The 12,821-nt window shown below is 43.1% G+C and overlaps 1 protein-coding gene across 5 annotated transcripts in view; it reads right to left on the bottom strand.

Annotated features, from left to right (window-relative positions):
• Positions 1 to 12,821, bottom strand: part of FRMD3 (FERM domain containing 3) — a 329,624-nt gene that overhangs the window by 255,134 nt on the left and 61,669 nt on the right. The window contains exons 1-2 of one of the 5 annotated variants that reach the window (XM_070459581.1): positions 6,297 to 6,521; positions 5,264 to 5,480 (exon numbers count right to left, since the gene is read on the bottom strand). The exons of 3 other annotated variants lie outside the window; for them this stretch is intronic. In XM_070459581.1, the coding sequence (XP_070315682.1) occupies positions 5,264 to 5,320 (57 nt within the window). In that variant the 5' untranslated portion in view covers positions 5,321 to 5,480; positions 6,297 to 6,521. Of the gene's footprint in view, positions 1 to 5,263; positions 5,481 to 6,296; positions 6,522 to 12,821 lie in introns of those variants that run through there. One more of the 5 variants, XM_070459582.1, reaches the window with a different exon arrangement.

The raw sequence follows: 12,821 nt of genomic DNA, 5'->3' as shown, positions 1-12,821 counted from the left end.
ATATACATGTATCCATTCTCCCCCACCCCCTCCTCCCATCCAGGCTGCCACATAACATTGAACAGAGCTCCCTGTGCTATACAGTAAGTTATCCATCCTACTGTTGGTTTTCCATTTTAAATATGGCAGTGTGTATATGTCAATCCCAAACTCCCTAACTAGCCCTTCCAACCATCCTTCCCCACTGGTAACCATAAGTTTGTTCTCTAAAGACTTGCATCTTAATATCCAGCAGGTTCTTAAACAAGCAAAAGAATGTTGATGTGTCAATCCTTTGGAAAAACACTAAGCTATCTCCCATAAAGATATCCTTAAATAAAGCATTAGTGCTAGAAAGATGTCTTTCATAAATGGTGAAGAAATGGGCAGGTGTCACCCAAACCAAAAGATGCTGCCTGACTAGTCTGAAAGAATTACAGCACAATCTTGACCTCAATAGGAAACCCAGTGGCTGAGTACCTGTTATCTGTGTTTGGTCAGGAAACAAACCATCTTCAAAACTATTATCACCACAGGGATTTGGAGAAATTTTGCTCTGAATGAAAAGTAATAATAAAACAGAGAGCTCTGTCTTGACTTCTCAGAAGACCATTAAGCAAGCAGAACTAAAAAATTCTTCTAAGGTACCTATGATAAGCTCGCCAAAAGAGATCCTTTTGAAATTCACACCTCCTTCTAATTTGTCCCAGTAAAATAATGTCAACAGTGCATAGAGGTCCACAGCATGCACCATGTGGAACAAAAGTTTACCTGAGTTGATTCCATCTTAATTGCTGCATACATACTTAGATCTCTGACCAGGGATTGAACCTGTGCCCCCTCAGTGGAAGCACAGAGTGTTAACCACTGAACCTCCAGGGAAATCCCAGCTGACATGTACTTTTGTGGTTTGTTTTTTTTTTTACATGTACTTTTGAAAGCTGTGCAGGCAAACCCCCTTTAGCCTCACCAACACAGGATGAAGTGGTTACACTGTGATTGGCCAGGACTCTACAGAATTCTGCCATCTTGACTCTTGTCTTCAAAGGGTTCATGGGCTCCACCAGAGACTTCCTCAGTTTGAATACTGCATTGTTTACTCACAGAAACTTCCCTGCCACCAAAATCCTATCCACTGATTTCTATCATAGTGAACAGTTTGATTTTTCTGAAGTATTAACAAACATGACATGCTTTTAATCATCCAAGGTCTTGCTAGATGTCAAGATTCAAGCTTTACTGTTTCTCTATCATACAACATCAGATGGATGTGGGTCATGCCAGGATCTCAATGCCAGCTACCATTAGAAAGAAAAAAAAAATTGTTTTAATTTGTGAATAAAGACATCAGCCAAAAGAATCTATTTCTGAGCTCACTGTCAGCAATACATCTTGTTAGACACCATGTTAAAATGACATTGCCTAGAGCTAAGGCCCTTTGATTAAATGTAGTATTGTGATCATTTCCATAAGAAAGTGAACTATAAATTTTGTAGTCATTTAAAGTTATTTCAAGTGGAGAAGCTAAAAGAGAGATCCAAGATAGTCCCTTGAAAAACCTTATTTCCATGAGAAAATAGAACTTAAGTCATTTCTATTTATGTGTCTTTTCCAGGAATATCACCAAAAACCTTAACAACCACCTGAAGCTAAATTCCCAAATTACATTCAGTGAAACCTTGCTTTACGGAGAGAAGTAACCCAACCAGGAATTTCAGGTAGCAGAGTTCTGAACTAAATGATTCTGCAAGCACATGCCATACACAGAAGTGCAGAGAGGTGAACAGAGTTGGCCCAAGCATCGGGAGTGAGTAAGTTTGTTTGTTCTTTATCCTAACCATGAGAAACCATTTAAAGTCAGAGCCCAGGCAAGTCAAGTCCTGCTAGATCTAGTTCCCAGTGCATGGGAACTCCACAAATTCCTACTGTCCTTGATTCCTCAGAAAATCTGAGGCTTGGTAAACTGCTGATAGTTTCTTGGACAGCAAGGAGATCAAACCAGTCATTCCTAAAGGAAACTAACCCTGAATTTTACTGGAAAAACTTAAGTTGAAGCTAAAGGTCCAATATTATGGCCACCTAATGAGAAGAGCCAACTCATTAGAAAAGACCTTGATGCTGGAAAAGATTGAGGGCAGAAGGGGCAACAGAGGATGAGATGGTTGGATGGAATCCGACTCAATGAACCTGAGTTTCAGCAGACTCTGGGAGACACTGAAGGACAAGGAAGCCTGGCATGCTGCTGCCCATGGGATCGCAAAGAGTCAGACACAACTTAGCAACTGAATAACAACAAACTGCTCCTACCCTCATCCTGCAGCAAGATTAGTAAACTTGTTTGTAGAAACTTTGGGGTAATTAACAGAAAGGATAAACACAATTTCTCACTCAGTCTCCTGACCTTTGCCCCCGCTTTGGGGCCTGGGGAGGAACAGGCACCCAGGCAACACAGGGCCTGGGGGTGAGTGGAGAGGGACAGCAAGGTCCTCTGAGCCCATGCCAGCAGCCAAGCAGCTGTGCCTTGACTTGGAGCCCTGCCCTGAGCCCTGAGGACACTCATGAACATACCCACACCCTTCAATCTGATAAACGACACCAGCCCTGGAAATGCCAGGAGCTAAGACGCAGCCCTTGCTATAGCTAATTCAGGCAGGCCACCCCAAAGTGTCCTACCAACATCCAACTGTGTAGACGGCACTCAAAGGAGCGTCAGCTAAAATCTGACAGCATACAGCTGTCAACAGGGATGAGGAGTTACACTGGGTGGAGACAACCCATTACCCAGCAAATGGATGAAGCCCACCCAATCAGTGTCTAATTTCTGCCCTGACACAGGCGGGTGGAGGTGGTCTTTTGTTTGGAGAGGGTGTGGAGAAAAGGGAACCCTCTTACACTGTTGGTGGGAATGCAAAATAGTACAGCCACTATGGAGAACAGTGTGGAGATTCCTTAAAAAACTGGAAATAGAACTGCCATATGACCCAGTAATCCCACTTCTGGGCATACACACCGAGGAAACCAGATCTGAAAGAGACACGTGCACCCCAATGTTCATCGCAGCACTGTTTATAATAGCCAGGACATGGAAGCAACCTAGATGCCCATCAGCAGATGAATGGATGAGGAAGCTGTGGTACATATACACTATGGAATATTACTCAGCCATTAAAAAGAATTCATTTGAATCAGTCCTAATGAGATGGATGAAACTGGAGCCCATTATACAGAGTGAAGTAAGCCAGAAAGATAAAGACCAATACAGTATACTAACGCATATATATGGAATTTAGAAAGATAATAATGATAACCCTATATGCAAAACAGAAAAAGAGACACAGATGTACAGAACAGACTTTTGGACTCTGTGGGAGAAGGCGAGGGTGGGATGTTTCGAGAGAACAGCATCAAAACATGTATATTATCTAGGGTGAAACAGATCACCAGCCCAGGCTGGATGCATGAGACAAGTGCTCGGGCCTGGTGCACTGGGAAGACCCAGAGGAATCAGGTGGAGAGGGAGGTGGGAGGGGGGATCGGGATGAGGAACACATGTAAATCCATGGCTGATTCATGTCAACGTATGACAAAAACCACTACAATACTGTAAAGTAATTAGCCTCCAACTAATAAAAATAAATGAGGAAAAAAAAAAAAAGGCCACCCAAGTCAGAGAAAGACACAGACCAAAACTAAAACTCTGGTCTACCCAAAGCAAGCCAAGGATGGAATCTCATCTCCACAGCTGGTACATAGCAATTCAGGACCAAGGGTTAACTGTTACTCAGGTCGCTTTGAAAGAGCTCAACTGTGGCAAAATCAACCCAGGAGAGATTCAAGCAAAACCACACCCTGATAACACCAGTTCTGAGAAAGCCAGCATGTTCCTTGGACCATCACTAGATGGTATAGCTACAGGTCAAAGGGCTTGAGGATATCCCCCATGCCATGAGGAATTTTAATTTCTACAGCCCAAATTCGCAAAGGCAAGTTAGAGAGTGCAGGGCAGTATAGAAGTGCCTGGTGAGCGAAAGGAGTCATAGCTTATTCATGAGGCTATCACTTGCGGAGGAGAAACTTAAAACCTAATCATTTCACCATCTCCAAGTCACTGATAAAGATAAAATGCCCAGCAAAGGAGACATAGACCTAAAGTGCAGACTTGTGGACACAGTGTGAGAGGGAGAAGATGGGACAAACTGGGAGAGTGGCATTGGAACATACACATTACAAAATGTAAAACAGACAGCCAGTGAGAATTTGCTGTAGGATGCAGGTAGTCTGTGATAATCTAGAAGGGAGGGGATGGGGTGGGAGGTGGGAAGGAGGTTCAAGAGGGAGACGACATATGTATTATCCATGGTTGATTGATGTTGGCGTATGGCAGAAACCAACACTATACTCAAAGTAACTATCCTCCAATTAAAAATAAATAAATTTTTAAAAATAAAAGTCAAAAAAAGATAAAATGCCCAAACATCTTACTAAATGCACAGAATTAAATAAGAGCATGAGCATCCTTTGAAAAATAAGTGTTAAACTGGGGGTCAGAGAGATGACTGAATTCAAAGCTGAGGTGGAAATTAGAAACCAGCGGTTGTCAGATAAAGGCCCCATAGTCATACATAATTAAAACTCATGTGCCCAATGCCTCCTCACCCATGTGATGTCTCAGAAAACTAAGATAAGGGTGGGGAGGAAGCCTGGATGAACAGTAATGAGTTAAAGGGCCAGAATGAGTCACCGCAGGTCCACTGGTTCTCAAACTTGTGTGTATGCCGGAATCCCGTGGAGCTTTGCAAAAGCAGACATTCCCAAGACAAGGACTTCTGGGGACAGCACTGGGCATCTGTACTTGATAAAATGCAGCTGGTCCAGAGCACTGAAGCTAATAAAGCTGGCTAAAAGGATCTACGAGCTCTTAACTACCTCCAATTTTCCAGGAAAAACTGATGCAGCAAATGTAAAAGATATTTTTAATGAAGGAAAGGATCTTACTACACACCGCCCCTGATTCCAACTGCCCTGAAGCTCCAACAGAAGGCTTTCTTCCCCCAGAGCACATCTAGAAGACTCCAGGGAAGAAGGTTCTGAATCCAATCCCACCACATAAGAAAAGGGACAATGGGATCCCACAGTGGACTCAGGGTTGATCTGGGCTCCAGTTTGGACCCTGCCATGTCCCATATAACTTTAGATGAGCTCCCTAACTCTTCTGAGCCTGAGTTTGCTCAGATCAGTCACATGGGGATGTTTTGAGATTTAAGTATGAGAACACGTAACTCACCTTGCTTGATGACAGCACACAGCACATCTGCCCCAAGGAAGGAGCTCCTTTTGACATCCCAGGAGGGTCCACGTTCACATACAGAGCACACAAACTGATTTGGAAGATCTGATGAGATGATTTTTTGATGTCCAAGATCTCACACAGTGCTCTGCATGTTGCCAACGAGCAATAAGTGAATATTAGCGGGCTGGATGACTCAGAGGCTGGAGATAACCTGTGGATTTCATTTTGGGGTTATTCTCCTTTTCCCTCACTTTCAACAAAACTGACTGAAAGACCAAGTCTTAAACAAGATGGAACATTTCCTCTCATCTGTTTAGTTGCTAAGTCTTTAAAATTAATTAACTGTTACTAACAGAACATGTTTCCCTGGTGGCTCAGACGGTAAAGAATCTGTCTCTAGGGCAGGAGACTCGGGTTCGATACCAGGGTTGGGAAGATCCTTTGGAGAAGGGAAAGGCAGCCCACTCTAGTATTCTTGTTTCTGGAAAATCCCATGGACAGAAGAGCCTGGTGGGCTACAGTCCATGGGGCCGCAAAGAGAAACGTCTGAGCGACTAACAGCAAAAACAGCAACAGAATTAGACGCAAATGACTTAAATGGCCCTGCCTAACTGCTAGAAGAAAACTGCTCACACCTAACTCTATCCTAAGATACTTAGGGGGGCAAGGTAGACAACCTTCCACTTCTTGACTAGTAAGGGGAAACTGAGGGGAAAAAGATGAATGAACAAGCACTTGCTCCATAAGTGCACACAGAACAGACTCGACAACGCAGGAAGCCAATCTGGCTGCCTGACCTCCTGGCCAAGTGTGGACCAACACTGGTAAGAAGAAGCCAGAACAAGAAAAACTGAAACTTTCTGAGCAAGTCAGAAATTCCGGGGCCCATCTGAACATCCTGCAACCTTTCAAGCAACTGGAAAATCAGATAACAATCTGCATGTCCCTGTTCGTTGTCTTATATCAAAACATTCAGGATGCCTGGGAGGTGACGATGTTCCTCTCACTGTTTCAAACTATCACTCACAGAGAAGGGCCTGAGGACACAGTGGCGGCTTCATGAGGATGGGCAGGACACCAGTTTCTGAAGAATGAGAGCAGGATGTTGAGGGCTGAATGGACAAGTCTTGGAGAATCCACACGGCTCAGTCCAAAGGCAGAGAGGAGTCAGCGGGCGGGCACTGGTACTCAGGTCCTCTCCCACAAGAAAATGCTGAAAAGAAGCCAGGACACATTCACCTGGTTCAAGACTTCTGACCACAATGAAATAGGTCACCTCTGAAAATATGTGAAATGTCTATTTACCAACAGGGATATTTGTATTTAAGTGGTGAAAACCTCTGAATGAAGCAGCTGCTGTTTTATCAAGAGGACCCAAAACTCTCCAGAGAGCTAGCAGAGGTGTCCCCCCCTGGATTTGGGTTGAGCTGGACTCCAGTTCTAGCCCTGTCACTCCTAACTGTGTCGCTTTAGACAGGTGCCCCAACTCATCTGAGCCTCAGTTTCCTCAGATTTGGGAGGGCTGTTCTGAGTTTAGAACGCAAGAATAGGTGTAAATCCCCTGCACTGTGACAGTGCAGAGCAGGACCTTACATTCACTTGCTGATCCACTGAAGGGACTCTGCTGCTCTCGGAGAGGCCACCTGGAAGAACTGGATTCCGGTGTGACTAAGTGTAATGTACAAGCAGTGTTCCATGGGCAAAGAAGTATAGGGAACACTGCATTCAACAATGTTCAGCCAGTGTCTTGGTTTGCCCAACTTCTCAGAGCCATGAAGGTACTAATGGGCACCATGATCTTCAGAGAAGACTCAAGGCAAGTATGCAGCATTTCTCAAACTGAATTCTGCAAGAACTCCTTTCCTGACAAAAGAAGAGAGTGCCATGGGCCACAGTTCAGGAAATGCTCATCCAGAACAAACTACAGCAGTAATGCATGTGAGAGAGTGGCTCACTCAGACACCCTGCGGGACATGACGTTTCCTGATTGGCATCTACCCAGGCACCATCACAATGGAACAGACATTCTAGAGTTAGGAATGAGGACAATGCTCCCAAGAAAGGAGAATGCCAGCCAGAGGAACACCGCACCAGCTCATGTCAGGCCATGAGCATCCACCCCAGGGAGGTCAGACCCATCCCATCCCAGCTCCTCCTCTTAAAGGCACAAGGGAATTCCATTAGGATTTTTTTTTTTTTTTCATGAGAATAACTCTCTAAACTTATATTACAAGTTAACAGAAGAATCAGATTCTTCTTACTAAAAAACTGTTTTTCACGAGAATAGATCCATTTTGTAAAGTATAGAAGCTAGACCAAGAGAGGTGACTGTCACAAGTGAGAAAAAAGGGTTTGGGGTCATTTCAAAAATGTTCCTATAAAATAATTTTTGTCAATATTTTTACATTATACTACTTCAAATGCACATAATTTTCATTTGCATAAAGTGCCAACAGCCTCTATTCAAAGCCAATCCTTCACCAGTGTTCTTTAAAAAAAGCATGCTCCAATCTGCCTCTTCAAGTCACCAACCCTCACCACACTCACTGGGGTCACAGACATGCCTACAGGATCACCCTTCCCAACTCATTCTACACCTGTTGACTCAACCTTCCTAAAATAAGCATCACTGTACACCCCCTTGCAGACCTTGGAGGGTCCCCTCTTTGTTTGTAGGATGTCCAAACACAACCAGCAAATGGACTTTGAGGCTCTCCATAGTAGGACTTCATCTCCCCCATGTCTTCCCTATGGTCTTATACGACACTCTGGAGTCCTAAGCTCACCTTGCTTCTTCCCGAACCCAAGCCTTTTGTAATCTAGTCTCCCCGACAGAGATGGCCACCCCGTGCCTTGCCAACTCTAAATCCTAATCCTCAATTCCTAGTTCTCAAGTCCACAGACTCTTCCATGTGACTCCGGTCGAGTGCCCCCCTCTCATCAGATTTCTACAAAAGAACCTCTATTCTCCATGTCATACTTCCTCTTTTACTAACTTCTGTTGCTGTTTAATTTTTTCTAGTGATCTTTCATTTTTCACGTGTCTTTGACTTTCCATACAACGAAACTCCGGTTTCCTAGAAACACCATCATCCACTTGATTTGTAATCCCACTAACAATAATAAAAACAAGAGAAGGGGGGAGAGGAAAGGAAGAGGCCAGTCAGTAAGCTCAAATGGGAAAAACCAGCCTCTGAAGGAAAGCATTCATGCCAACTTCTGCTCCCCAAACAGTTGGGGCTCCTCCCTCAAAATTATCACAAGGAATTTGTCTTGGCCTCCTTCAGGATTCAGGTTCAGTGGTGGCAGAGTAGGAAGCAGAAAATCAAATAGATGGGGACAGATCCATCTGTTCCAGGTAGGATAGCAAGGTGATGAAATCTTACAGCCATAAACTCTTGGCAACCTCTGGTTTACATTTTCTTCACTTTCCTAGAAGTTGAGATGGAGGAGAACTCATGTTTTTGCACTCAATGCCTATGAGAGATCAGAGGGCACATAGACAACGCTGTGTACTCTGTGTGTGGTGCACACATGTTATCAACACACAGACACACGCACAGAGAAACAGCACTGAAAACACTTCAAAGTGTTACCACGCCCCTCAAAGTTGCAAACCTTTAAAAAGACAACATACACTAAAAATACCAGCATGGTGAGCCCGCTAGAAATCATCATAGTTTTCCCTTTCCCTGTGGAAGAATTACTGCCCTTCGTTACTGTCTGGGAGACCAAACTAGAAATCGGAGCCTGAGTGACTCTTGTCTCTATCATTTATTTAAGCTCATTTCCTGCTAAATAAACCTACCATTCTACATCTGATAAAGTATATAATATTCAATTCACTCATTTTGGGGTTACCTTCTCAGAATGCAAAGCAAACGTTACGATGAGAGAAAAGTCAAAGATTCCTGTGGGCCGAACATGTAGCACATGAGCAGGTATGCGAAGTCACTCCAGTCGTGTCTGACTCTCTGCCACCCTGTGGACTGTACCAGGCTCCTCTGTCCATGGGACTTCCCAGGCAAGAATACTACAGTAGGTTGCCATTCCCTCCTCCAGGGGATCTTCCCAACCTAGGGATCAAGCCAGGATCTCCAGGGTCTGGTAGGTGGGTTCTTTACCACTAGCACCACCTGGGGAGCCCATAGCACACTAGACTACAACCCAAACAGATCTCTCACCTGTGCATCTGAATGGCACCTGTTTCTGGCACAATCTGATGAATCAAAATCCATCTTTAATTAAATTTTAAGACTTTTTAAAAAATAGGTAACACCTTCTAGCAATGATAGACAGGCAAATAGAAAACCTTGACAAAACTTTAAAACAAACAAAAAATTCGCTTTGAAGGTATCAGAGTTACTAAGACAACCAAAACCCGAAAGGCCAAGTTCCCAGAGTAAGGAAACCTGAAGCTGCCCGACAGAGTCTCCCCAACCACCACTTAGGCATTTGCTGATTTGTAAACTTCACAGAAAAGAGAGGAGCAGAGCAAAAAAACATCTGCTAGAGGGATGGTAAACCAAGCAGAGCTCTCACCACTAATAAGGAGACATCATTGGAATGAAGAACCCATCAAAGCAAAGAAGCCTTTACATATGCTCCAATTGTTCAGTTGAAGAGCTTCACCTTCTATGGTTGAATTAAAATGATCTGCTCCTACTCTAAAACTTTGCCTGCCTGCCAGAAGCTTAAGAAAAAAAAGCCTCTGTGAAAGAATATGTCATCAAGAGCCTCCCCAGTTTTTCATTTATAATAACCAAGATCCAATTAAAAACTACCAAGACCAAGAAGAAAATAAAATCAGACAATAGTAATCATCTCACTGGTGATCCAGATAGTGGGGTTATTAAACATTATTAGACTTAGGCTAAAAATCACTGAAGAGCATGTTTAAGAAAATAGATGACAAGATGAAAACCTTAGCAAACACTGAAATCCATGTATTTTAAAAATTAGATTGAAATTTTAGAACTATAAGATACAGTGTGATTGAAGAAATTAAGAATGCTACAGATGGATTTACAGCAGAATAAACCCAGTTGAAGAGAGAATTAGTGTTCTGGAAGATGTTTCAGTAGAAAAAAATTTAATATGAAATTAAAAGATGGTTACTCCTAGGAAGAAAAGCTATGACAAACCTAGACAGCATATTAAAAAGCAGAGACATTACTTTGCCAACAAAGGTCCATATAGTCAAAGCTATGGTTTTTCCAGTGGTCATGTATGGATGTGAGAGTTGGACCATAAAGAAAGCTGAGCACCAAAGAATTGATGCTTTCAAGCTGTGGTGTTGGAGAAGACTCTTGTGAGTCCTTTGGACAGCAAGGAGATCAGTCCTAAAGGAAATCAACCCTGAATATTCTTTGGAAGAACTGATGCTGAGGCTGAAGTTCCAATACTTTGGCCCTCTGATGTGAAGAGCTGACTCAGTGGAAAAGACTCTGATGCTGGGAAAGACTGAAGGCAGGAGGAGAAGGGGCCAAGAGAGGATGAGATGGCTGGATGGCATCACCAACTCAATGGACATGAGTTTGAGAAAACTCCAGGAGATGGTGAAGGACAGGGAAGCCTGGCGTGCTGCAGTCCATGAGGTCACAAAGAGTCAGACATGACTGAGTGACTGAACCACAAGAAGAAGAAGAAAATATCCAGAGTGGAGCATGGAAAGGAAAAGGAAAAATCCGAAGAAAACCAAAATAGAGACTATCTGAATCCATGAAAGAGGACAAATATTTATTGAGTACATGCTGCAGGTTAGACACAGTCATCTTCAAGTAATTAAATCTGATTTCATTAGTCACTGATTTTCATTTGACAAATTTCAGGAAAAAGCATTCATAATATTTGAAAGAGCTTTTGTTTCCAAAATATATTTATAATAATAACAAGTTTAGAGAATGCTTTACAGTGTATGAAGTGTGATGCCTAGTAAAAGGACACTATGGTCTTTGAAGTTGGAATAAACTCAGTTCACATGCTATTGTCATCCACTACCCAGACACACTAGCCTCAATTTCCTTGTCTATGAAAAGCAACAATATCTGCCTAGAAAGGTCCTGGGAGAAGCAAATGAGTTAAGGCACATAAAACACACAACAAAAATACCCAGACTAAATGAACAGCCTGTAATTTTTCTCTTCCCCAGGTCTCACTTATTTAAACAGTATTCACTGAGTGGGTATTGGATGAGTAAACTCAACCTCAGTAACTACATGAATCAAACAAATGTAACGTGTACCTATTTCAGATCCTATGTGAAAAATGTAGACAAGTGGCTCTGCAGTAAACAATTCTGCAATGCAGGAGACGTGGGTTCAGTCCATGGGTTGGGAAGATCCCCCGGGGAGAAGCAAATGGCAACCCACTCCAGTATTCTTGCCTAGAAAGTCCCACGGACAGAGGAGCCTGGTGGGCTACAGTCCCTGGGGTCGCAAAAGAGTTGGACACGACTGAGTGACTAAACAACAACGATGAGAAAAATATGAGCTGCTTCCTTGAATCAACAATAATGAAGTCCACATTGGTTAAAACGAATGCTGGGTGTTTGCTTAAATGGTTAAAAGCATAGTGGTGACACTGTCAGAGCTGGTGTGGTAAAGAGGGTAAGGAGTTTGCCCCCTGAATATGTGGGTTCTAAGGGTTAAGGTGTCTCCAAATTGGAAATGTTCATCCATAGTTAGAAACCTGGAGCTCAGAAGAAAGGTGGAAGTGGAGATAGGGTGGATAAGGAAAGTCAAGAGGTTGGCTGAGGCCACCATGGGAAAATGTCAGCCGGAAAAGAGGGTTAGTATGCTAAATATAGCCAATACTTTTGGAAACTGCAGGAAAAAGTCACTGGTTTCCCACAACCAGAGTGAGCATCAGTACACAACATGGGTCTCCTGGGGCTTACTTTACTTCATGAGTCACAATCTTGTCCCACTAACTAAATCAAGACTCCCTATCACACAGTTTCATAGAAGTTTGCCCTTTTTCCTTTGTGCCTCTAATCATAATTGTATTTAAGTAATGTTTGATGAAGCAATGAACATATTGCCTTGCCTCCTAGATTTTATGATCCTGGAGGGCAAGGGCTGTCTCTTGTTCACCATCACATTCTCAGTACCCAGCAAAGTATCTTGCAGGTAGTAAGCACCACTCCACAAATATGATGAATAAAAGAACAAGGAAAACCAGCTCCACGGTAATGAGCCCAGAATCCTGCTATTCAAAGTGTGATACAGCAGCATCAGCATTCCCTGAATGCTTGTTAGAAATGCAAACTCTCAGGCTCTACCCCTACTGCATCAGAACCCTTAGCTGATGTGTATGCACACGAAATTTGAAAAGCTCACTGTAGACGCTTTCGATAATTAGACCAAGAAAATCTCCCCCGAATGAGTACAGGAAGATGAGGGAAATGGTTTGGAACTCAGCAACCTGGTTTTAACCAAAATTACTTGAGAGCTAATTTTTTCAAAGACAGCTAGGTTGTGTAATTACTGTCTGACTGCTTGCCCTTAAATCAGAGGTTCTTGCTTTAGGGTCCCTTCAGCATCACTGATGG

This window comes from Odocoileus virginianus, chromosome 31 (genome assembly GCF_023699985.2).
Source record: "Odocoileus virginianus isolate 20LAN1187 ecotype Illinois chromosome 31, Ovbor_1.2, whole genome shotgun sequence".
NCBI classification, from domain to species: domain Eukaryota; kingdom Metazoa; phylum Chordata; class Mammalia; order Artiodactyla; family Cervidae; genus Odocoileus; species Odocoileus virginianus.
This window is presented reverse-complemented; position numbering and strand designations above follow the sequence as displayed.